The sequence below is a fragment of the Colobus angolensis genome, unplaced genomic scaffold (genome assembly GCF_000951035.1).
Source record: "Colobus angolensis palliatus isolate OR3802 unplaced genomic scaffold, Cang.pa_1.0 Scaffold23, whole genome shotgun sequence".
Classification (NCBI taxonomy): domain Eukaryota; kingdom Metazoa; phylum Chordata; class Mammalia; order Primates; family Cercopithecidae; genus Colobus; species Colobus angolensis.
Window position 1 is genome coordinate 9,410,814 of NW_012115488.1, and position 24,428 is coordinate 9,435,241.

Sequence of the window (24,428 nt, forward strand, 5' to 3'; positions counted from 1 at the left end):
CTGAAGGACAACTTTCCTGACTAAAGTATTCTTGGTGGAAGTTTTTTTTCCCCTCCTTCATTACTTTGAGTTTATTATTCTACTCTCTCATGGTCTGCAGGGTTTCTGCCAAGACTTCTGCTAATTAGCCATATTGAGACTCCTTTGAATGTGATTATATTTTCTATCTCTTGCTGCTTTCAGTATTCTTTCTTTGCATTTGATTTTTGTCTTGGTGAATGGTTCATTGAGTTGAATTTGATTGGAGAACTTTGAGCTTCCAATTTCTAGATAGTGTTGTCTTTCCCTAGATTTAGGCATTTTTCAGCCATTATTTTTTAAAATAATGATTCTTGGTATTTTTTCTTTCTCTTCTTTGGGAACTCCTGTTATGTACTGTTTAGTTCTCTTGATTGTGTCACATAATTCCTATATGCCTTCTCTGTTCTTTTTCATTCTTTTTTATTTTTGCTGCTTTAACTGGAGAACTTCAAGTATCCTATCTTTTAATTCACTGATTTTCTTTCTTCTGCTTGGTCAAGTCTGCTGTTGAAATTTTCTACTGAATTTTTAGAAAGTCATTATATTCCTTATCTCTGGTGTTGCTGATTTTATTGTTTCTTTTTATTTCTTGATCAGATTTCTTATTTTGTTCATGAATTGTTTTCCAAATTGCATTTACTTTTTTGTCCGTATTTTCTTATAGTTCCCTGAACTTCTTTAAGAGAATTATTCTGAATTTTTTAATTATTCATTTTATAGATCTCCATTTTTTCAAGATTCATTATTGGAACTTTATTAATTTCTTTTGGTGGTGTCATATTTCCCTGATTTTTAAAAAATCCTGTGTTGGCATCTGCACATGTGAGGAAACAGCCACCCTTTTCAGGCTTTTCTAGTGTTCTGTGGTGGTGATAGAACTTCACTATTTAGTCTAGCTTGGGATTCTGGTTGGGTTAGTTGGTAGTGACCCCAGACAAGTAGACTTTGTTATCATGTTTTGTACTTGGGCTGGGCTGTTACCTGTAACCTGGGATCAAATGGAAGTGCTGGCTGTGCTCTGAGATCCAGTGAGATCTCTGGTTGGGGTCTTCAGTAAGGCAGAGCTGTTGCCTGGGCTTAGTAATTGCCTCTGATCAGACAGTGTTGTAGATTGGCTTCCCTGGCTGGCCAGTACTGTGGTTTGGGATCTGTATCTGGGCAGGGCCACCTACTTGGCTGGGAGACTGGGCGAGGTGTTTAGATTGCTATTTAACTACTCGGGGTAGGCAGAACCACAGACTATGCTGCGTAGATATGCATGGACATGGGCTTGCCTCCCATACTAGTCTATCCTTAAGCAGAGCACTGAGGTTTGGTTCAGTAGCTGTTTAGCTACTGGAGTTGAGCAGGGTCAGATGCTCTCCTCAGAAGACATTCACATACATGCACTTGACTCCTGGCCTGGCAAGGGCTTAAGGAGAACCCCAGGATTTGGTTGGATTGATGCTCACTAGCTAAGTCTGGGCAGGACTAGATTCAGATAATCACTGACCTGCTTTTAACTTCTAGCTTGGAGTGAAGTTAAGGAAAGTACTGGGGCTTGGCTAAGTCACAGCTGTGCAACTGGGTCTGAGTAGGGTCAGATGCTCTCTTTGGATAATCAGTAGGTCTGGGAAGGGTCAGAGAGTCCCTTTGTGGATAATGCTGACCTGCCCTTGCTTCTTGGCCTGGAAGTGGCTGTGAAGGAGATCACCAGGGCTTGGTTAGGTCACAGCTCTGTAGCTGCATCTAGGTGGTGTCAGATGCTCCCTCTGTGAATGATCACAAATGTACCCCTGCCTTCTGGCCTGAGAAAGGACTTAAGAGTACACTAGAGCTTGGTTGGGTTGCAGCTCAATCACTGGGCTTGGGTGGAGCTAGATGTTCACTCAGCAGATACTTATCAACATGCTGCTATCTCCTGGCCTGGGGAAGTTTTAAGGAGAGCACAAAGGCTGGGTGTGGAGGCTGGCCAGGGATTTGGGCCTGGGAGGCCTGTCAACTGTGCCTCATACAGAGCAATGCTGTTGGGTATCCTTTCTGGTAGTGTGCCTCCACTGGCCACAAGGCAGAGCCACCGCCAAGATCTGCATGTCCGTCACTGTGAGCCCTACACCTGTTAGTTGTTTGTAAGTGACCTCAGGTACAACAGTATCAAACACTGTTGATACTGCCAGTGTTTCCAGTGGGGCAAGACAAGGGAGTGTTAACCTGTGAATGGGCCCAGAATGTTGGGGAAGCTGAATGTCTGCCTCCAACTCAACTCTCTTCCCTCTGTAAAAACCCACAGTTCCTGGGGAATCTCTTGTGTGCCAGACTGTGCTGGCTTGGGGGAGGGGCAACATAGTCAAAGAGAAACTATTCCTCTTACATTTCCAGCGTAGCTGTTCTTTGTGGTCCAAGGGGTTGTTTCATCCTCACTCCCATGTTCTGGGATATTCATCAAGGCATTCTTGTCTCTGAATAGCTGCAAACTGGATTTCTGTAGAAAACAGTAGAGCCAGAGAATTCCTATTTCACCTTCTTGGTGATGTCATTCTATTTACCTCTCACTTTTTATAGATTGTTTCTCACATTGTACTTTGTTTCCATGTTTTCTACTCCTTCCTCCTCATCCCTGTGGAATGCCCATACCACATTCTCCCAGTCTCCAGCCACTTCCTACCTGGACTGTTACATCACTTCCTGGCCTCCATACTATCTTTACTTTGCTGTTAGAGTCCTCTGCCTGTCTCTGTTCTGCTCATTCGTTCCTTAAATAACTTCTCTTTACATTGCCAACACTTTGGCTAGTTATAAATCTGTTATTATCCTAAGATATACAACTTGAGTGACTTCATTCATTCAACAAGTGATTTGTTGAGTAAATTATGTGTCTTTCATCATATATTTGTTTAGTTTTTGTCTACCTGTCCTTTAGTTTTTTGCCTTTATTATGTTTGCTTTTCTTATTCCTCAAGTATTCAAGTGGACTAACTATGTCTCTTTGAGTCACTTATTATTATTCAAAATAGTTGCCTAATGAATGTTTTTAAGGATGATGAGTGCTGCCTGAAAGGACCATTAAATAAAGTTATAGAATTCTCTTTAAAGATTTAAAAAATATATAATAGGCATACTTTCTAAAAGAATTTGCGAAAAATTCTGCCAGAGGCTTGTTAAAGAACCCATTGTGAGGTCTCTTTATTTCTTTTGTTTCTGTGACTTGAGGCTGTAGAAGTATGAAAAGATTGTAGGTAATTATTTAGAATGGCTTATTATAGATCTCCTGAAAGCTGAAATTATGCATTAAATAATGTTCAAGGGCTTTCTTATTTTGAATGTGTCAAATATTTTATTAAAAGTATTAGATTGGAGCCATAACTACGAGGATCACATATTTATTCTGGTTAATGACTTGACAGAGATTACTGGGTGGTGACTGAATGCTTTAAATGGAAGAAGAAGAATGAATATGACAAGGACCATGAGGACATACAAACTTAGGTTCCCTCTCACCCTTTTCTCCTTTAGTAGTTAATAGATATTTTAAGTGCCAATTATGTACCAAGCCCATTGGTAGACCCTGGGGAAACAAGGGTAAGCAAAACTACATATAAACCCTGTCCTGAAGAAGTTTCGTATGTAGCATGGAAGAGAGATATTGTGTATAATCATACATATAAGTTTCTAGTTATAAATGGATAACTGCTATGAAAGACTACAATACTTTCATACTACAAAATGAGAGGACTTGCCCTGGTCTAAGAGATGCCCAGAAACCTTACTTAAGGAAGAATCATTTAATTGAGAATTATATGTTGAGTAGGAGTTCAAGAGGTAGAGTTAATGATGGAGCAGGCTCCAGACTAAGGGAACAGCATGTTCAGAGAGGTCAGGTGGTGGTGGTGAGCATGTGCTTTTAGGTAAGAACTAAAAAGGGACAAATGTGGCCAAAATACAGACAGTAAGGGAACAGTGATACTGGGCTTAACTGAAGATGTAATCAGATAGGACTTAAAGGATTGTGGTCTTTATCCTAAGAGTATTGGGATGCCTTTCTTGAGGAGGGGATGGGGAGGTGGAGATAGAGAGATGGGCAGAGAGAAAGAGAGTTTGTGTGTGTGTGCGCGCACAGGTGTGCATGCATGTGTGGCTGCCATGGAAGAAAAATGTTAGAAGAGAAGATGTCTGAGAAAGAGCTGGAGGCTCATTCTTTAGAGATGTTGAATGATGAAGCTTGGAAAGTGGTAGGTGATGCGGGTTAAAGGAGATTGATTCAGATGATGTCTCACAAGTAGAACCACGGGGGTTGGTGATAGATTAGATACGGAGGTAGGCAAAAAAGAGGATGTCAAAGATGAGCCCTAATTTGGGCATTTGGTGGTGAATGGTAGTGCTGTAACTACCATGGTGGTGATTGCTTGGGAGAGGACCAGGCTTTTAGGGACACAGAAAATGAGGTTGGTTGGAATATGTTAAGTTTGCCATTCACATGCAGAGTAAACACTACTGATTATAGAGCTTAGAGGAGGGCCTTGGTTTGCTCATATACATTGGAAGTCCAAAGTACAGAAGGTCATTTTACTACAGGCAGAGATTATCTTGGTTGAGACTATTGAATCAGCTCATTTTAAACTTGAGGGATGTTGAGATCCCCCTGAATTCATTTTTTTACTGAGTGTCTCCAGTTTTATAAAACTTTATGAAAATTATATGGCCATTTAAAATGCAAGTTTATTGATAACCCTTTTTTTGGATGCCTTAACTTTTTGTGCAACATTTGCTAAAGTGTGATAGTACTTAAATCCATTACTATAAAAAAGCATGATCAATAGTTCTTGATATGTAAGAGTAAGGATATGGGGCTTCCCATTGTAACCTATGAGCTGAAATTGTAGAAGAGGCTTCTGCTTTCTTATTCTTGGTGCTATTTTAATATCTAATCAATCTCATTTGATATCTTTATGTTCCAATGTGGTTATCTAAATACTGGAATTTGTTCATGTTTTTCTATGATTTCTCATTTTTTCTCCTAGTTCTATTTAAGTCTGAAAATTATTTAGTATTGTATATAACATAGTAAGCTCCTTTCCTTCTAAACTTGTGTAGAAAAAAATATGTCCTTTCAGCTATTTTTTACTTCTTTTTTTTTAGGTGCAACCCTATTAACTGATATGTATATAGGGACAAGATCTCACCTTGTTGCCTAGGGTAGAGTGCAGTAGCATGATCATGGTTCATTGCAACTTTGACCTCCTGGGCTCAAACAATCCTGCCACCTCAGCTTCCCAGACAGCTGGGACCACAGGTGCTTGCCACCATGCCTGGCCAATTTTTTTAAATTTTTTGTAGAGGCAGGCTCCCACTGTGTTGCCGGGTTTCGAACTCCTGGGCTCAAGCAATCTTCCTGCTTCGGCCTCCCAAAGTGCTAGGATTACAGGTGTGAGCCACTGTACCCAACCTTGCTTTGAACTATCAAAAGTATGGTTTCCTGATAACATTTCAAAAACACTGGAAGAATATACTTTAAGAGTCATAACTTTGTTCATATCCTTTGGCCTAATTAATTAACTTGAAGAATTTATCAAGTGAAGATAATTAACATGAAGAATTCTGTTTCTACTTAATGTTTAATAATTAAATATACAATAACAAATATCAAATGTAGGGAAATTATTAAATATATTTTGATCAACCATATGTATTTATGCACTGAAATTATAGACTTGAAAACTATATAGAAACATAGAACACTGTAATAGTATAGACATGGTGTAATATTGTGAATTAAGAGTTTTTTGTATTTATACTGTTTATAACTGTCAATTATGAATTCATATGAATGGTAACTAGAAAGGAAAATGAAATATTTCATGAAGGGATTATAAGTATGTTTCACTTTTAAAAATATCCTACTTTGCTATCTAATAAATATTAAGATGAATATAAAAGAGTTTAAAATTAGTTTGAGTTTTAGCAGCTAGTAATTTCTTTTTTATTAAATGGGTATAGATACCTCATCAAGCTGGCTTGGTCATTCCAAAGCACTTAAAAAATTATTATTTACATCCAGTTATTTCAGAAATTGAAGCATATTTAGTTACCTCAGGAATCACAATGGAACTTTGAGACTTTGGAAGATTTTGCTTTGGAACCGATGCAGGGAGTGTGGGAGGTGACAGTTTACATCTTAAGTTGTCTTTTCTTTCCTTCCTGCAGCCCACATACTTCTTGTTGGCCAAGATATGTCTGCTCTTTACTGCTGGAATTCAGAGCTTAATCAATTCTCTTTTGTTCTGGAAGTACCTTCTGCTTATGATGTGGCTTCTGTTACAGTAAAGTCCCTTAATTCAAGCAAGAATTTAATAGCTCTAGTGGGAACTCATTCACATATATATGAGCTAGCCTACATTTCTAGCCATTCTGACTTTATTCCTAGGTAGGTTCAACATTTTATGCTAAGTATATTTATGCTCACCGTAATTTTATATGACAGTTCATTTCCAAGACTTTATTTAGTGACTGAAAAATATACAAAATATAAGAGTTATTTATCAGCCTGAAATTTGGTTATTATCCATATTTCTAATATCTATTCTACCAAGTTAATCAGTATTACATGAATATTTTGGATTAAAATTTTATTTATGAAATGTTGTGATTCTTCCAAACCTTTAATATCAATTAATGTAATGGTAACTTTATGAGTAGTCTACTATGTATATGTCTTAAATTTGTTGTAGTTGACTTATTTTGTATATGCTTCTTATGGTAGTTCAGGTGAACTGATATTTGAACCGGGTGACAGAGAAGCTACAATAGCAGTAAATATCCTTGATGATACAGTTCCAGAAAAAGAAGAATCCTTCAAAGTTCAACTTAAAAATCCCAAAGGAGGAGCAGAGATTGGTATTAATGATTCTGTAACAATAACCATCCTGTCTAATGATGATGCCTATGGAATTGTTGCATTTGCTCAGGTAATGATACTGAAGACCCTGCACTTGCAATGCAAATGTTTGATTTATTGTATTTGTGTATTAGCTATTATTAGCACTCAGCAAGTCATAGTTTGAGTATGTATCATCAGCCTCTCTCGCTTCCCTTTCCCCTGCCTCCCTTTTATGCTGCATTCTAGGGTGAATTCTACTTTCAAAAATTCTGAATTTTGCAATTTACAGTCTTACACACTGGATTCTGAGTCAACTTGTCCTAATCTTTTTGCTATTTTCAGATTACCTTTATAGGATTGACTTTGAAATGTAACAGGTTGATCTTGGTCTAAAAGTTTGACTCTGCTGTTAGTTCTGTTACCAGAGAGAAAGGATGACGTAGATTCTAAATACAATATATACTGTGTGATATACACATCACATACGAATATATTACTGTCATATTATGCTTTTGTTACTTCTGTGGAGAGGGGAAGAGAATGAGAGGTGGGGTAGGGGGAGGGTGGAGGAGAGAGAGAGTGTTGTAATTATATGTACGTTGGACGTGTAGATGTCTTTTCCTGAAGAAAGAGAACCATGCAAATCCTAAGTCACTCCTATGCCCAGACTTCGTATTTCTTTATCAGCAAGCAAAAGGACATCTCTTATTTACATCATTTAGTCCTTTTGACAAAGTGAATTCTTCTTCTGAATTCGAGTTATAACTGCAGCTATCATGTATCTTTCTCTGAAATATTTTTCATATAAGGAAAACCTAACCCAAATTTGCCTATACACCAAGAGCATGTCCTAAAAGAAGGTGAGCTTCGGGGTTAGTTGGATACTCTACCGTGTCATTATGGCTTAGATTGTTTCCATCTCTCTACTTTGCCATCACAAAATTGACTTTCATTTGGTTGTTTGAAAGCTGATGTTATTGTTAAGGTTACTATGTTCCTGTTTATGTTCATTTGGGGAGAGGGATATATTTTATGAGATTCTCAAAGTAAGGAAGACATTTCCCAAAAGACTCTAGAAAATGGCTTATATCTCATTGTCCAGAACTGGGTAACAAGCCCACTCACTCATTCATTCACTGAATCATGCAGCAGTCATTTAACAAACGCCTGTTATGTACCAGATACTGTTTCAGATGCTAGAGTCATGATAGAAAATAAAAATGGCAAAATTCTTTATTTTCATGATCCTTAAATTCTAGAGAGAGCAAGGGGAGAAAGACAGTAAACACAGACATAAGAAAATATGTGCTATATTTGATGGTGATGAGTGTACTATGAAGAAATGTTAGGCAGGCAAGGCAGATGGAGAATGCAAGGGAGGGAGTGGAGGTTGCATGTGGGGAAATCTAAAATAGGATGATCAGTAAGGGCTGTTTGGAGGAAATGATAGAAGGACAAAGATCGGTGGGAGATGAGGGTGTGAGCTATGTAATAGCTGGGTAGGAATATTTAAAGCAGAAGGACCCATCAGCAAGAGCAAAGGCCCTGCAGTGCAGCCCTGCCCATCTGGAGCAACAAGGAGGCCACTGTGGCTGATGTCTGTATGTGACAGGGGATGAGGTTCAACAGTGCAGGGCCAGGGCTCTGTGTCAGGAATTCCCAGTATCACCCACAGTTTCGATGAGTCACTAAGAGGACTCACAGGACCTAGCATTTAGTCATACCCATGGCTATGATTTATTACAGCAAAGAATACAAAATAAAATCATTGAAGGGAAAAAGCTCATGGGGTAAAGTCCAGAGGAAGCCAGGGCAAGCTTCTAAGATTCCCACTCCCAACCCCACCCATTGACACAGGACCCAGGATTTTAACTGGGGTCTGATCATGATCATGCAGGCACCCTCTGCCTGGCACATACCAAAATTCTAGACTCTCAGAAAGAAAATGAATGTTCAGCATAAACCACAATTATTATGCAGTGTAGGCACTGGCAGCTGCTTAACAGTTCTGGGAATGGTGGGAACTCTCTTGAAATCCAAGTTCCCAGACACCAGCAGAGAGCCGACCTGTGAACAATGGCTTTCGTCTCGTTGTCCAGATGGATAGCAGTCAGGTTTGCTGTATGAACAATTTCCTGCATTAGCCCGCTAGCATTGTAATGAATTTGGACCCTGAGGGAATTAGAGAGCCTTTGAAGGGGGTGGAGTAGAAAAGTGAATGATCCGACTCACATTTTAAAAGGAACAACTCTGACCGTATTACAGAGAATAGGTTGTAAGTGGGCAAGGACAGAAATAGACCAGTTAGGAATTATTACAGTAATAACTGATGGAGCTATGGGAAGCGTGTTCACTGACTTATGGATATAGGAAGAGCAGGTTTAGGGGATAAGATGAGGAATTTTGGATGTGCTTAAAGTCTTGTGACTATTGCATGCAAGGGTCAGAAGTTTACACTGCTACTCAATCTGGCCCATCCCTGGAGCTAAGTAAGCATAGATCAGCTTCTTCTGAGGCATCTCTGCCCAATAGGGATATCATGTGTGCCACATATGAAAATGTAAGTTTCCTAGCAGCCTACATTTTTTAAAAAGTAGAAAGAAGTAAGTCATTTGATTTTAATATATTTTATTTAACCCAATATATCTGAAATATTTTTTCAACATGCAGTGAACATAAAATCATTAAGGAAATAGTTTACATTTTTCATATCTTGTCTTCAAACTCTAGTGTGCATTTTACACTTATAGACTAGCTACACTAACTACATTTCAATTGGTGAATAGCCACATGTGGCCAGTGGCTATTGTGAAAGAAAAGGCAACTCATAAGACATGAACTGGGTCGTGGGTGGGGAAAGTTAGAAAGAAACAAGAGTACTCCTATTTTTATTAGGTACTCACTTGTGTCTTCACTTTCTTCAGATCTCTGCAAAATGACACCTTACCAGAAAGATCTTCATTGATGGAAAATTGCAGCTCCCCACCATCATTCTATATCTTTTTATCATTATAAAAAGTTTCTTCTTTATGACACTTATAATTTCCTAGTTTGTCTATCATCAAGGTTTTTTTTTTTTTTTTTTTTTTTTTTATACAAGAATTGAAGAGTATGAGAGCTGGGACACTGCTGTGTTCACAGCTTTATCCCTGCACCCAGAGAAGTGCCTGGCACACATTAGGGGCTTAGGATGAACCTGTCATACCTGTCATTCTGTGGGAGAAGCACGACACTTACAAGGCCTTCTCAAGGCCTTATACAAGTCTGTAGGGCAGAGCTGGGCTTCTTGGGGTGAGAACTGACATGCTCTGCTATGTGGTTTCATCTTCTCACCCTGCAGCCTTGTGGCAGATGGAGAGCACGTGCTATTCCTCAACTGTTTGAGCATGGTAGATTTCCCTTTATGAAGCTTGTTCCAAAATTGTTCTGGAGACATAAAATTACTGTTAGTTAATACTTGCCAACAGATACTGAATTCTTTCAATCTGTTCAGTAGAATTCTTCATTACAGGTCTTTTATGTCTGGACAATCTCATTTCAAAATGAGATATAGTAGATAATGAGAATTTCTCGAATATTTTCTGGCTTCATAAAGTACTTATTTTATTAACCTTCATTAATGGAGGGCATGGAGCCAGAGAGAGCTGGCTTTTTAAAAAGGCATTGTCTTTTGTGAATAAATTATGTGCATATTTTAAAATCAGGGCATTTTATTTAGGAATGCTTGATTGCCTGGAGCAAGATTTTATTACTATGTAACATCTGTAACAATGTGTTAAAATACTGTGTAAAATATTGCTAAAGGATAGAATGGCTACTCAAATTAGCATTCTAAGTAGAAGCTCTCATAAGTTTTAAGAAATTAATGGGGGAATCTCTTTTCAGGTTATCATAGTGACCTGATTGGAAAGATTTTTAAAAATCTTTACACTCTTTATTCTTGCTTTACTGATATGAAAAATCCAGGAGTATTGCAAGAAGAGATTGCTTGAAGCATTCATTTTGAGGAACAGTTCGTGAAATGGCTGACAAGAGATGTTGTGTATGTTTGGTGAAGAATGTTGTAGTCACACAGAAATAGATAATTAGTTTGGGACAAAAGAAAGAGGCTAGGAAGCATAGATAAGAAGAACAAAGAAAGTAAGGAATTCTATCAAAAGGGAAAGGGATATTTCAGGCAGGAAAACACAGTTGTAAAGGCCATGAGCTAAGGATGAAACACCATCAATGGAGACAGGATAACCCACAGAAACGTTTCAGAGGATATGAATTTAAGGATAACAGACATTTGTGAATGATCAAGGAGAAAGCTCTAATTCTCATGACAACCTTGCGCATGGATGGGATGCTGGAAACCATGTAGGTCAAGCTTTTGTTTTACAAATAGGAAACGAAGACCTAGAGGGATTGCCAGAGGTTACAAAGGGGAAAAAGGCTTCCCTGCTCTCCTAACTCTATATCCTTTCTGTTCTACAAACTTTTTGCATGCTATGAATACTTTTACAAAAGTACATGCTTTCTGAGTATTAATGTAATATATGTTCCCTGAGCAAAATTCGAAAAATATAGAAACAAACAAAATAATCCTATAATAATTAACATTTTTCTTTACTTTCACTTAGTCTTTTACTTATTCAAACATGTATGTTTTAAATCATGGTCATTCTATGTGACTGTTTTTTAATTGTTGTTTTCACTTACTATGTCATGTTGCTTAGGACCGTGAAGTTTGCAAATTCATAATAACATTAGACAAAAAAAGAAATCTGATTATGTAATTTCAGGTAACCCTCTGTGACTTTCTGTGTACTTTTTCAGAATTCATTATATAAGCAAGTGGAAGAAATGGAGCAAGATAGCCTAGTAACCTTGAATGTTGAACGCTTGAAAGGCACATATGGTCGTATAACCGTAGCATGGGAAGCTGATGGAAGTATTAGTGATGTATTTCCTACCTCAGGAGTGGTATGTAATTTACAAAGTTATAGGAGACACTTTTAAATTATGGTTACTAGTGGTGTATGGGGCCAAATCCTGCCTTATGGATGAAGTGATTGAGTTTGACCATGTCAACACTGAATTCCTACTAATCATCGTAGAGAGGGATACAATTTTAAGGTTAATTTTCTTGTTGTGGGTATTGTTTTTTTTTTAAAATATAAAACCAAAATTTTCCTTTAAAAGGTCATTCTTTTTGAGTTTCAGTACATTCTTTAGCCACATTGTGGGTGCATTACATTGTTAGAAAGATAAAATTAAAATGTGGTTTCCAGATTTAGGCACAATGGAAGTAGTAAGTAGGGAACAAGTCTGTGTAAAACAGTCGGACATATGAAAAAGTAGATCTGAGTTGTGGAGTGGTAGAGGTTGGGTTTCCTGTAAATAGACTCTGAGATTGAGAGTTGTGGACAGAAGGATTTTAGGGAGATACATCTATGAGGATATGAGGAAGGTGAGGATGTGCAGAAGGAGAAGTTGATCCACAGGCAGTTGCAGCTGAGGTTGATTGCAACTGAGTTCAGGAGATGAGCTGGTCCTTAGGAGTTGTTTCCAGTTTAGAGCTGAGCCGTTGACATCCCCATTTTAGCAGTCCTTGGCTTCAGGCCACCCTCAGGGTTGGGTATAACCTTGAGTGAGACCTTTGCTGTAGCACAGGGTGATTCCCAATGAGGAGCACAGAACCTGTTGTTCCTAGTAGCCGAGGGATGGGTACATCAGCCCCAAGAAGGGATCTGGCCAGATGACAAGATTATCCATTACTGGAGAATAGTATAAAGCTGGAGCTGAGGTTCAAGAATGGAATCAGAATGAGCCAAATAAGTACATAATTAACAACAAGAGGGATCAGAGAGCCTTTCATTCCTAGCTGGAAGATGGGTTGTCTTCTTGGCTTGCCTTCGGTTTCATAGATTAGTCCGTGTATATTGCCTAAATGCTTCTCTGAAGAGTTCTTTTAAAGGAACTCTCATGGAACTGTCTCAAAAAAAGGACAGATATATATCATGGTTCATCAATTCTAGGTTTCTGTATTATTTCAAAGGTGATTGGAGCTTCTGTATATTAAGAGTGTTATAGCAAATTCTGTTGCATTTAATATTTACTTTAGGTAAGCTACCAAAACTGTAAGTTGTGTCTGTCAGGTTCTATATGTTCTGATTTATATTTCCCCAATTGTCATTTCTTATATAAACATGATTACAATTATTTCTAATTTAAATATATAATGGTACCTTAAACATAGACTATATTTTGGAAGAATTAATTATTTCATTCAGGGAGCTAGTACATTTTTTTTCTGTAAAGGGCCAGATAGTAAGTATTTTAGGCTTTGTGAGCCATTTGGTCTTTTTCACTACTACTTTGCCTTTATAGTAGAATTGTGCTAGAAAATATAAACAATATTAGCAGACAATGTAGGCAGCAACAGAAAATATGCAATTGAATGAGCTTGGTTGTCTTCCAGTAAAACTTGATTTATGACAAATGGGTTTGGCCATTGAGCAGTAGTTTTCTGACCTCTGATTTTATTACTAAAGCTCTTGAATTTATTTTTGTAACTTTTATTTTAAGTTCAGGGGTATATGTGCAAGTTTGTTACATAGGTAAACTTGTGTCATGGGGTTTTGTTGTACAGATCATTTCATCACGCAGGTATTAAGCCTAGTACCCCTTAGTTGTTTTTTCTGGTCCTCTCCCTTTTCCCACCTTCCACCCTTGAATAAGCCCCAGTGTGTGTTGTTTCCCTCTATGTGTCCATGTGTTCTCATCATTTGGCTGCCACTTATAAGTGAGAACATGTGGTATTTGGTTTTCTGTTCCTGTGTTAGTTTGCTAAGGATAATGGCCTCCAGCTCCATCTATGTCCCTGCAAAGGACATGATCTTATTTTTCTTTTGTGACTGCATACCTAAAGAAAGAAATACCATTCAATACAGCATTTCCATTACTGAGTTTAAAAGGCATATAAATCATCCTGTGATAAATACACATGCATGTGTATGTTCATTGCAACATTCTTCACAATAGCAAAGACATGGAATCAACCTAAATGACCATCAATGATAGACTGAATAGAGCTTTTGAATTTATATTCTACATTGCCTTTTCCAGGTAGAAAGATGAATGTCAGCAAAGGTAGATACATCAGCCTATAATGCTAGTTTGAATAATTATAAATAGTTTGTAGCTGCATTGCTGGAGAGTGGTGTGTGAGGTGAGAATCAGTGGAAAATGACATTCAAGAAGTCCTATCAGCAAGGATTTCAGATGCTTTTTAGCAAATTTGGATTTAACTCTCTAGACAGGAGAGACACAAAAGGAGAAGAGAGATGCTAATGATTTGCATCTCTCCCTATCTTTCTCTCTCCACCTGTGTTTTAGTTGATTCATTGCTTAGTGATATATCTGTTCAGAGTTTAGTCAGAGGAAATAATCTGGGCAAAAGTTTTGTAGAGAAAAACCTTTAAGCTAGTATGCCACCTTATTTTATTTTTATGGATCTTTGTATATGGTATCTAGAACTCAGATTCCCAGAGAGACTATGTACTTTATCTTAGAATGGAATTCAGGCTCCAGTATTTGACAATTTGGCTGCATGTTTTTTTTTATTATTATTAGCTTAAAGTTTATAAATGGTTTGCTTTTTCCTTTTTCCTAACAATCTTCTGTTAATATGAAAGGCATCTGATTTGTAGAATCATATTATTATGTTGCTTAAATATCTCTTGCTATTTAAGTTATGGGTTTAATAAAAGAAGATCAAATTTTTAAATATTCTTTCTACATAGTGACAATTACAAAATAAATAACATCTTCTTTCTTTAAAATTCTAGATTTCATTTACTGAAGGCCAGGTACTGTCAACAATCACTCTGACTGTTCTTGCTGATAATATACCAGAGTTATCAGAGGTTGTGATTGTAACCCTCACCCGTATCACTACAGAAGGGGTTGAGGACTCATACAAAGGTGCTACTATTGATCAGGACAGAAGCAAGTCTGTTATAACAACTTTGCCCAGTGACTCACCTTTTGGCTTGGTGGGCTGGCATGCTGTGTCTGTCTTCGTTAGAGTAGCAGAACCTAAAGGTAAATATTGTTAAATATCTTTCAGGTTTTAATGAGAAGCTTCATTGGATAATTTAATTCTAATATTTATAGGGAATGTAAATTTCTCTTTTTATATGACTTTTTCAGTTTGACAGGTCATACTCAATCCTTGTTGTTAAATTTGGTAATCATGTGAAATCACCTAGCAATAATGTTATAGGAAATGTATCTTTTTAAAGATACATTATAATAGAAATATTAATATTTTAGTTGTGAGTGCAGTAGAGGTGACTTTTTTTTACTTTTTCTTTTTCATCATTCATGTTCTCTTCACTCAGCTATACTTTCTGTAGATTTTCAATAGTTACAGAGAACAATGAGCAACACAGTGAAATGTACATGGCACTAAAGGTATTAATTGTTTAATCCAAAATAGTAATTAGAATAATTTTATCCTGGGAAGTGTACATGTCATACACATTAATAGAAATTGCTGCAAAGTCTTAGGGAAGTACAGATATGCAGGTTGAACAAAAAGAGACTTTTCTCTTTTGAGTACTAAAATCATCACCCAAATAAGTATTCATATTAGCTGCTGGGTGAAGGTTCTAAACTTGTCACATAATAACATGGACATCCAGCTTTCCAGTACCTTTCACTTGAATAGTCAAGGGGAAAAATACGACATGTAGTTATGTTCCTGGGTCTTTAATATGGCATATTAAGTTTTTAAAATCTAAACAATGAAATAAAAGTTAGGTGCTGTGAAATACTTTGAGCCTCGTGATAGGCACATCACTGTAAGAACAAAATCACTCTTAATGATTAGTCATTAAATGATGACTTTGTATACATAATTTTTCATTGTTTGAAGAATCTTTTGAGCATTTATAATTATCATCTCTGTTCAACCTGCATATCTGTACTTGCCTAAGACTTTGCAGCAATTTCTATTAATGTGTATGACATGTGCAACATAGAAGGGTGCTTAGAGAATCAGAAGTGGGGGGTTAGAACTGGGACATAATGTTAGGAGTGGATGGTGATTCTCTGCCCAACTTTGGCGACCAGGAAGACCAAGCACAGAATAATCCTTGGGAGTATACATTGTCTTTGTTTCACTTCTTTTTCCTTAACTGTCTACAAGGGATAGAGTAGAGTTTTCCACTCTAGGTGCTTGGAACAGCGTTAGCAGCAAATAGAAAAGCCTATTTATTTGTGGCATGTTTCTCTTACAGAAAACACCACCACTCTTCAATTACAAATAGCTCGAGATAAAGGACTACTTGGGGATATTGCCATTCACTTGAGAGCTAAACCCAATTTCTTACTGCATGTCGATAATCAAGCTACTGAGAATGAAGATTATATATTGCAAGAAACAATAATCATAATGAAAGAAAATGTAAAAGAAGCTCATGCCAAAGTTTCCATTTTGCCAGTAAGTCAAGCCTGCCGTGAATGTGATCTAAAATAAAGGAAAATGCTCTTAAGTAAAATTGTGATGCTCTTCTAGGTAAAAATCCTTTTTTTTTCATAAAAGGATGCTTTTAAGCATAAAAAAGTAAGCTAATGTTCCCACCCACCTAAATATTTAATAATGAATGAATATTTATAACTGGCTGACAAAAATGATGTCTATTACTTGTATTTATTCTTGAACTGGATATTGTTTGAATGAATTTTGAAGCACTGAATTTAGATTAATTATATCTGATTGGATCCACTGTAATTTTGTTTTGTCAGTTTTTAAACTAATGACAACAAATGAAATGCCCAAATCAATCTGGTTATTTTTATTATTCATTTAATAGGACAGTATTTTTCCTTTCATGATATGATTACTTGAATCAAGATTAGTCTTCAGATGGTTTAGATCTGGTTTTAGCTATCTGTATTTATCCATATATGTCTGGAGAGAGAGAGAAAAACAGAGAAAGAGAGGGGGAGAATGTGTGAATATATCCGTAATGATGCACAAGAAATTGAAAGTGGTTAATAGTGGATTAGTGTTAATATTATTATAAAATAACAAAATGTTGTTTTATATTATATAAATAGTATTAATCTTATATATTATATACTGTAGAATATATTACGTTATTAAATAAATATATTACATAATGTTAGTGTTACTAATAGTGATATTAGTGGTTTTAGGTAATAGTATCTTCTGAAGAGTATAATTTGGGAAAGTTATAAGGGATAGGATAGAAATGAGGGTTTTTTTCTCCTCTTTTTAGAGTATTTATTATCTTTGGAAATTTTTTATTATGTGAAAACAATAAGAAATTTTAAAAAATTAAATATAGGCTTATATCTAGATTTTCAAGTCTAGAGCACTTTAAAAATGTATGTAGCATTTACCAGTGTTTCCTAAATTTTCTTTTGGGATATTAAATATGTAAAACATACAATAGAATATGGTCAAAATTTCAGGATAGATTTTTAAAAATTGTTTTATTTGCTAATGAGTGTGAAGATTCCATTGAAACATCACCAGTGAGCTAGAATATTCCATAGATTCTGAAGTTGTCAGTGGGAAGGTATTAAAATATAACAATAATCTTTTCTGTGTTTGACAGATCTACCCATTCCCATGAACAAAGTCAATTATTTCCTTACTGAAACATATCAAGTATTCAATGCAAGTTAAATGTCTTAAAAAAAATGAAACACCATCTTTTTCCCCCATTCCCCAGGATGATATTCCTGAATTGGAGGAAGGATTTATTGTCACTATCACTGAGGTGAACCTGGTGAACACTGACTTCTCTGCAGGACGGCCAAGTGTGCGGAGGCCTGGAATGGAAGTAGCTGAGATAATGATTGAAGAAAATGACGATCCCAGAGGAATTTTTATGTTTCATGTTATTAGAGTGAGACGAACTTTCATTTGTTTACAGTCATACAGAAGCCTCTTCCTGCTGTTTTGGCCAGTGTTTTGTAATGTTTTTTCGCAAAACATTTAGCTTTGTCTCTATTTTTAAATAGATAAGTAACCAAATTGCTCTTATAAACTAATACTTAGATCTCTTTGGGCTAGACCAAAGGATTCAACAAGTTTACTTTCATTAAATTAAACGTAAGAGTTCAGAAGACCTTTTATGCATGCTTATATCTGATTGTTAATTTCTACTTTGAAGGATGAAGTATAGAAAGTTAAGTAGAAACAATACGTTTAGAAAGATGACTTATGAGAGTTACTGTTTTATCTTGCCTTTCAACTGATATTCTTTACTTAAAGGGCGCTGGGGAAGTTATTACTGCCTATGAAGTGCCTCCACCCTTGAACGTTCTTCAAGTTCCTGTAGTCCGGCTGGCTGGAAGCTTTGGGGCAGTAAATGTTTATTGGAAAGCATCACCAGACAGTGCTGGCCTGGAAGACTTTAAACCATCTCATGGGATTCTTGAATTTGCAGATAGACAAGTACGCCAGTCACTAACATATTAGTCTTTTTGCCTTGTACTTCAGACATTTTGTAGGCATCCATCAAATGAATGTACATTAGTGATTGCTAAATGCATTATACTCTAAATGTTCCTATGTTGAGTCAAACAAATATTATTAATTGAAATACAATTTATTAATGGGCATGGGAAGAGACTTATAAAGATACAACAATCTTACCCTTTTCTGAACCCCCTGCCCCAGTTTTATTTAAAATAAATAGAAGTTACAAAACAGGATAATAATTGACTTAGAAATGCCTAACAATATATAGAAAACTGTCTGATGAACTAGACTATTCCTGTGGACTTTAGTTTCTTTTATCTTTTATTTTGTTTCTTAATGCCAGTAAATATAGATATTTATTTAGAATTTGCACTAAAAGTATGGACAGTTTTTACTTAATATCTAAAATGCCCTTTATAATTTAAAAAAATGACTAAGAGAAAATGAACAAAATAGTTAAAACTTGAAAAACTGAAAAACAATATTCTAGATTTAGGCTCACCAGTCTTAAATGTTATGAAACATTCCCCAAGAATTACAAATTTTGTAAACTTGGCATTTTTTAATATGTAAGAATAAGATGTTTTCATACACTTTTTTTTTTAATCAGTAAGTGGAAAAGGCTTATGAACAACCATGAAATGTTAGTAACTTCAACTAGCACCTCTGTCTACAGGTAGCCTTATTTTGGCTAGACAGATTACCAGAGTATGCATCAACTTATTAGTTGCTCATGGTGGGCAGTAGTAAATGCTGTTAAAAGGTAAGCATACAGATCTAGATTTTCCTACACAGAAAAACATATTAGTGTTAATATTTTTGAAATCCTGAGCTTTTAAAACAGTTTTAGAACTTGAAACATTTCCTAGTAAAAAGAGCAGAATGCAAGTCAATGAGATTCTTATGTTAAAAGCAGAAACAAATACGTTGATTTGAAACAAATACATTGATTTAAATCATTGAAGCAGCCTTCCAACTTTAATGACATTATCAACTCTTTATCTGTGTGTGAAGTTCAAGTTCCATCATTAACCAGCATCCTGAGGATCAGGTTTATTCTTAAAATTCACATCCTCTAAGGAAGGGACTCTGTAGTTTACAGCACAGATTTGACGTGCAGGCAATTTAATTAGCTTCTATTTGAGCATTTGATTTTATTCATGTTTCCACCTGAGTGTGATATCCAGGTTTTTCACTTTTCTCTGTTGTTAAATTAAAGATTTTAGGTAGATTTAGATAGAAAAACTTCATTTTCTGATAAATGTCTGTGTCAAAAACATTGGAATATTTTTATGACCAATAGTGAAACTGCAAGCTGGATCAAGGTTTATTTACAAGTTTATAAAAACTTTTAACATAGACTCAGAAAATTGAACTAAATCCTGATTATAAACATCCAGGAATAGCACATTTGGGTCTTCTTTCTGCCTTTCTTTTTGACTGCATTGCAAAAACAGTATCTGAAACCAATGGGATTTATTTTAATTGTGGAAGACAATGGAAATTTTTATGTAAATTTCATATCATGTAATATTAATACCAAGCATACTGCATTTTATGTTTGTGCAATGGTATTAGAACCTGCATGACATTAAAAACATTTTAAGAATAAGGATTTATTGTTTTTAATGTATAAATAATACTATCTTATCACATCAATAATTTTTTATCTTGAAAGTAATAGCAAATTTCTGATTTTAAAATACCATAAATATACACAACTTTAAAATGCCATAAATATATATGCCATAAATATATACAACTTTAAAAGTATTACGAATATTATAAGCAAAACAACTACTTTTTTGTACCATGTTTCTAAGTTTTTTAGTTTCAGCTAAAAAATTAAAATATATATAAGCAAAAACTGTTACTACATTATTTCTTTCCTCATTTCCTATCTTCCTCCTTCTTTTCCTCCTTCTTTTTCTCCCTTCCTTCCTTTCTTTCATAGGTTACTGCAGTGATAGAAATGACCATAATTGATGATGCTGAATTTGAATTGACAGAGACTTTCAATATTTCCTTGATCAGTGTTGCTGGAGGTGGCAGACTTGGTGATGATGTTGTGGTAACTGTTGTTATTCCACAAAATGATTCTCCATTTGGAGTATTTGGATTTGAAGAAAAGACAGTAAGTTAAATATATCAGGGGAATGCATTATTTCAGGCTAGTGTTTCATGTAATTTTGAGTAGAAAGTGTCTTGCATTTTTGTTTTGAAAGTCTTGGTCAGGCGTGGTGGCCAGTAATCCCAGCACTTTGGGAGGCCGAGGAGGGCGGATCACAACGTCAGGAGATCAACACCATCCTGGCCAACATGGTGAAACCCCAGCTCTACTAAAAATCCAAAAATTAGCTGGGCATGGTGGTGTGTGCCTGTAATCCCAGCTACTTGGGAGTCTGAGGCAGGAGAAATCGCTAGAACCCAGAAGGCAGGGATTGCAGTGACCAGAGATCACGCCATTGCACTCCAGCCTGGCGACATAGACTCCATCTCAAAAAAAAAAAAAAACGAGTCCCGGTGTGGTGGCTCACGCCTGTAATCCCAGCACGTTGGGAGGCCGAGGCGGGTGGATCACAAGGTCATGAGCTCGAGACCAGCTTGGCCAGTATGATGAAACCCTGTCTCTACTAAAAAAATACAAAAATTAGCCTGGTGTGGTGGTGCATGCCTGTAGTTCCAGCTGCTTGGGAGGCTGAGGCAAGAGAATCACTTGAACGCGGGAGGCAGAGGTTGCAGTGAGGCAAGATCACAGCACTGCATGCCAGCCTGGGCAACAGAGTGAGACTTCATCTCAAAAAAAAAAAAAAAAGAAAGTCTTTATTACCCTTCACGTTTGAGTCTCTTCTCAAGGATCTTTTGAGTGGGCTATTGAATTAGGGGCCCATCCACCAGCCTGTGCACACAATTTGATAGTAATGTGAGCCTTAATATCAGGAAATTACGAAGGGGAACAGATTCCTATTTATTGGGTGTAGTAGACCAAGATGTACTTTTCATCCACACCACCTATTCTCTGCCTGCTTTACTGCCAGACCACCATTCTGGTCACAGGCAGGATTCTGTCATGGGTCTGGGTGTTACATCCCACAGTGGGTTTACCTGGTGAGGGATTTATATTACCCACTGTTATGCTAGTCTGTTGTGACTTATGTAGAACAAAACACCACAGTCACCCCCCACCAGCTCATGTATTTCTCTGCATTTCTTCTCACTTCTCATTGGCTGTTTACTTCCAAGACTTGAAAGAAGGAACCCAATTATTATTGATTCAGCCACAAAGAGAGAGAGAGAGAGAGAAAAAAGCCTAATTAATCATGAAAACTAAGTGTTTGTGCAGCCAGATTTGGTATCCAGTACTAAATTGTCACTACATCTTAAGTATAAAACACTATAAATTCCATTATAATTATTATTACATAATTATGACATAATATTATGACCTTACCTTTCAAAAGAAATTCCAAAGTATGAATTAACCATAAAAGTATTTAGATAATCCCCATATACTCAGCAACTTTTCCAGCTCCATACGTCACCATTCCCTTCATTTAATCACTTATAGGTAGTCAGTAATTCACATAGATTTCTTTTAATTAATAAACCAATTGCCGTAATTTTCTACTGTCCTGTGGATGCAAGGCTAGACCCACAGCTTGCCTACAAGTGCTGGAGTTCCCAGATGCTCCAAAATTGAAATATAACAAATAACTGCCTAATGATTTGGCTATTTAATTTCAATTTCATAAGAAAATGAGACCTGTAAGAGGGACAGAACAAACTTTCGCTGTAGCCCAATGAGCTCTTCCTTGAAAAAAGAAAATGGGCAGCTATGTTTGTAAGGAGTGTTGGATTGGCAAAAGAGTGACTGTGAATATCTCCCAAGCAGCAGAAAATTACACATGAATATGTAATTTATTTTTTATAAAATGTCTCTTAGCTTATAAGTTTAGATTAAAAGTTCAGGGTTTAGTGTTCAAATCTTCAATTGATGAAACTTCACAATAACGTTTTTCATCAAACTTTTGGACTTGGGCACTGGACAATGTGTTTATAATCTACTCTTACTGTTAGAGTAAATGAACACCTACACTAGTATTCATAAATAATTTTTATTCATTTTATTGTAACTGCGATCATAAACTCTAGTGTTTTAAACCTAGTGTTAAGCACACTTGGTCTGGGAAATAATATTGTTACAGCTACAAATTTTCAATTTGTCTTAGAGTCTAAAGGAAAGATTTAGGTTACCCAATTCCTACTGTATTGTTGAATATGTAAAGCACATGTGCTTGGGCTTTAATTCATTAGATGTCAATGGCTATTTTGATTGTTGGTGATAATAGTAGCTGCATGATGCTCAGCCCTTTGTGACTGCTTCCCTTGCTTATATCCTATCTTTCCTATCACAAAAGTTTCTTGGTAACATGGAGTTTATCTTTTAACCTTAATGAGATATACAATATTGTGCACACAATAAACATTCTGTTAGCATTATTTGGTGACACAGATTAGATCACAGCTGAGAGATACATTGAGAAAAGACTGTTAGTAAAAATCCATCAAAATTAACAAGCTGTTCACAAGGGCAATGTGGTAAGTACATCAAAGCCCTGGGAATAGCAGAGACCCGTGGAAATCTATTTGTGAAACCTAAACTAAAATGTTACATCTATAGAATCAAGAAGATTTATATAATGGATTTCCTCTATTTTTTTCTTGCTAAATATCTCTAGTCCCTGAGGAGTGGTATGAACAGTTTGGAGTTAAAATATCCTAATTAGATTCCAGGCTCCTCATCTCCAAATGTATGTATATATCTGGCCCTCAGATTTCTGTGAGTTTCTGTGAGGCTTAAATAAGATAAGGTATATGTAAGAACTGACACACAATAAAAGCTCATTTCAGTTTGTTCTAAATCTGTGAAGTTGACATCAATGCAAATCTCATGAAGAAAACAAAACAAGATTGTATTGCATGTTAAGCTTCTATCTGTCTTGAAAGTGGAAAGCATTGTGTTATATTTTCTATTTATATAGCGGATGGATGATATAGGTTCAATGAGGACTTTGCTTCACAGAGTCAACATATATACTTCACTTAAACTAGATCTGTAAATAAGGACTTGTATAAAAAATAAATAGTGCTGGTAAATGAATGTATTGAATCTCCTCTCTTTATCTCAGATTAATAAAACCACTTTTAAACTTCGACTCACTAAAGTAGGTACACTACAGATAATACAGAGGACAGTTTAGGTCTGTATTATGTGGGGAGCCTGATTGTAGTAACAAAGATCCCCCCAAATCCAGTTTCTTCATATAGTAAATGTGCATTTCTTCTTCATGCAGGAATCCTGCACTAGAGTGCCCAGTCGGCTGATGCTTATGGACAACTCTTATTCAACTGGCAGCTCTCAGGCCCTAGACTCTCTCCGCCTTGGGGTTCTGTCCTCTTCTATGTCCTGGGCATCCTCTCTATTCACCTGCCAAATGGAAAAGTAGAGGATGTGGGGTCTTGTGTGGAAGTTTATGGCAAGAATATTAGCAGCATAAGTCATTTCTGCCTCTATTCTCTGGGTCAAATTTCAGTCGCATGCCCTACCTAATTGCAAGAGAAGACAGGAAATGCCAACTAGTTGAGCATCTAGGAATAGAAAGTGGGATTTGGTAAAAAAAAAAATTTCTGCCACACGATCATAACATGTAACATTCATTCTAAACTTTAAAACTGCAGTCATTGTAAACAGAAATAAGATTCTATTTGTTGATCCTGCTCTTTTTGTTTGTTTCTTTTGCCTTACTGGATTTTCTTCTTTCAGGTAATGATTGATGAATCCCTTTCATCCGATGACCCAGATTCATATGTGACACTGACGGTTGTCCGGTCCCCAGGAGGAAAAGGAACCGTCCGACTTCAGTGGACCGTAGATGAGAAGGCTAAACATGACCTTAGTCCTTTGAATGGGACCCTTCATTTTGATGAGGTATAGTCAGCATTAGGACTCATGTGTTTTTTCCCTAATTTGTCTTTGAGTTTCTTTTT

The 24,428-nt window shown here is 36.4% G+C and overlaps 1 protein-coding gene across 1 annotated transcript in view; it reads left to right on the forward strand.

The window, feature by feature from the left end:
* ADGRV1 (adhesion G protein-coupled receptor V1) overlaps window positions 1–24,428 on the forward strand; it is a 605,676-nt gene that overhangs the window by 184,169 nt on the left and 397,079 nt on the right. Inside the window, exons 51-59 of the mRNA XM_011944259.1 lie at window positions 6,202–6,421; window positions 6,758–6,962; window positions 11,693–11,839; window positions 14,707–14,962; window positions 16,162–16,364; window positions 17,626–17,802; window positions 18,171–18,353; window positions 20,335–20,514; window positions 24,205–24,369. Of these exons, the coding sequence (XP_011799649.1) occupies window positions 6,202–6,421; window positions 6,758–6,962; window positions 11,693–11,839; window positions 14,707–14,962; window positions 16,162–16,364; window positions 17,626–17,802; window positions 18,171–18,353; window positions 20,335–20,514; window positions 24,205–24,369 (1,736 nt within the window). The remainder of the gene's footprint in view (window positions 1–6,201; window positions 6,422–6,757; window positions 6,963–11,692; window positions 11,840–14,706; window positions 14,963–16,161; window positions 16,365–17,625; window positions 17,803–18,170; window positions 18,354–20,334; window positions 20,515–24,204; window positions 24,370–24,428) is intronic.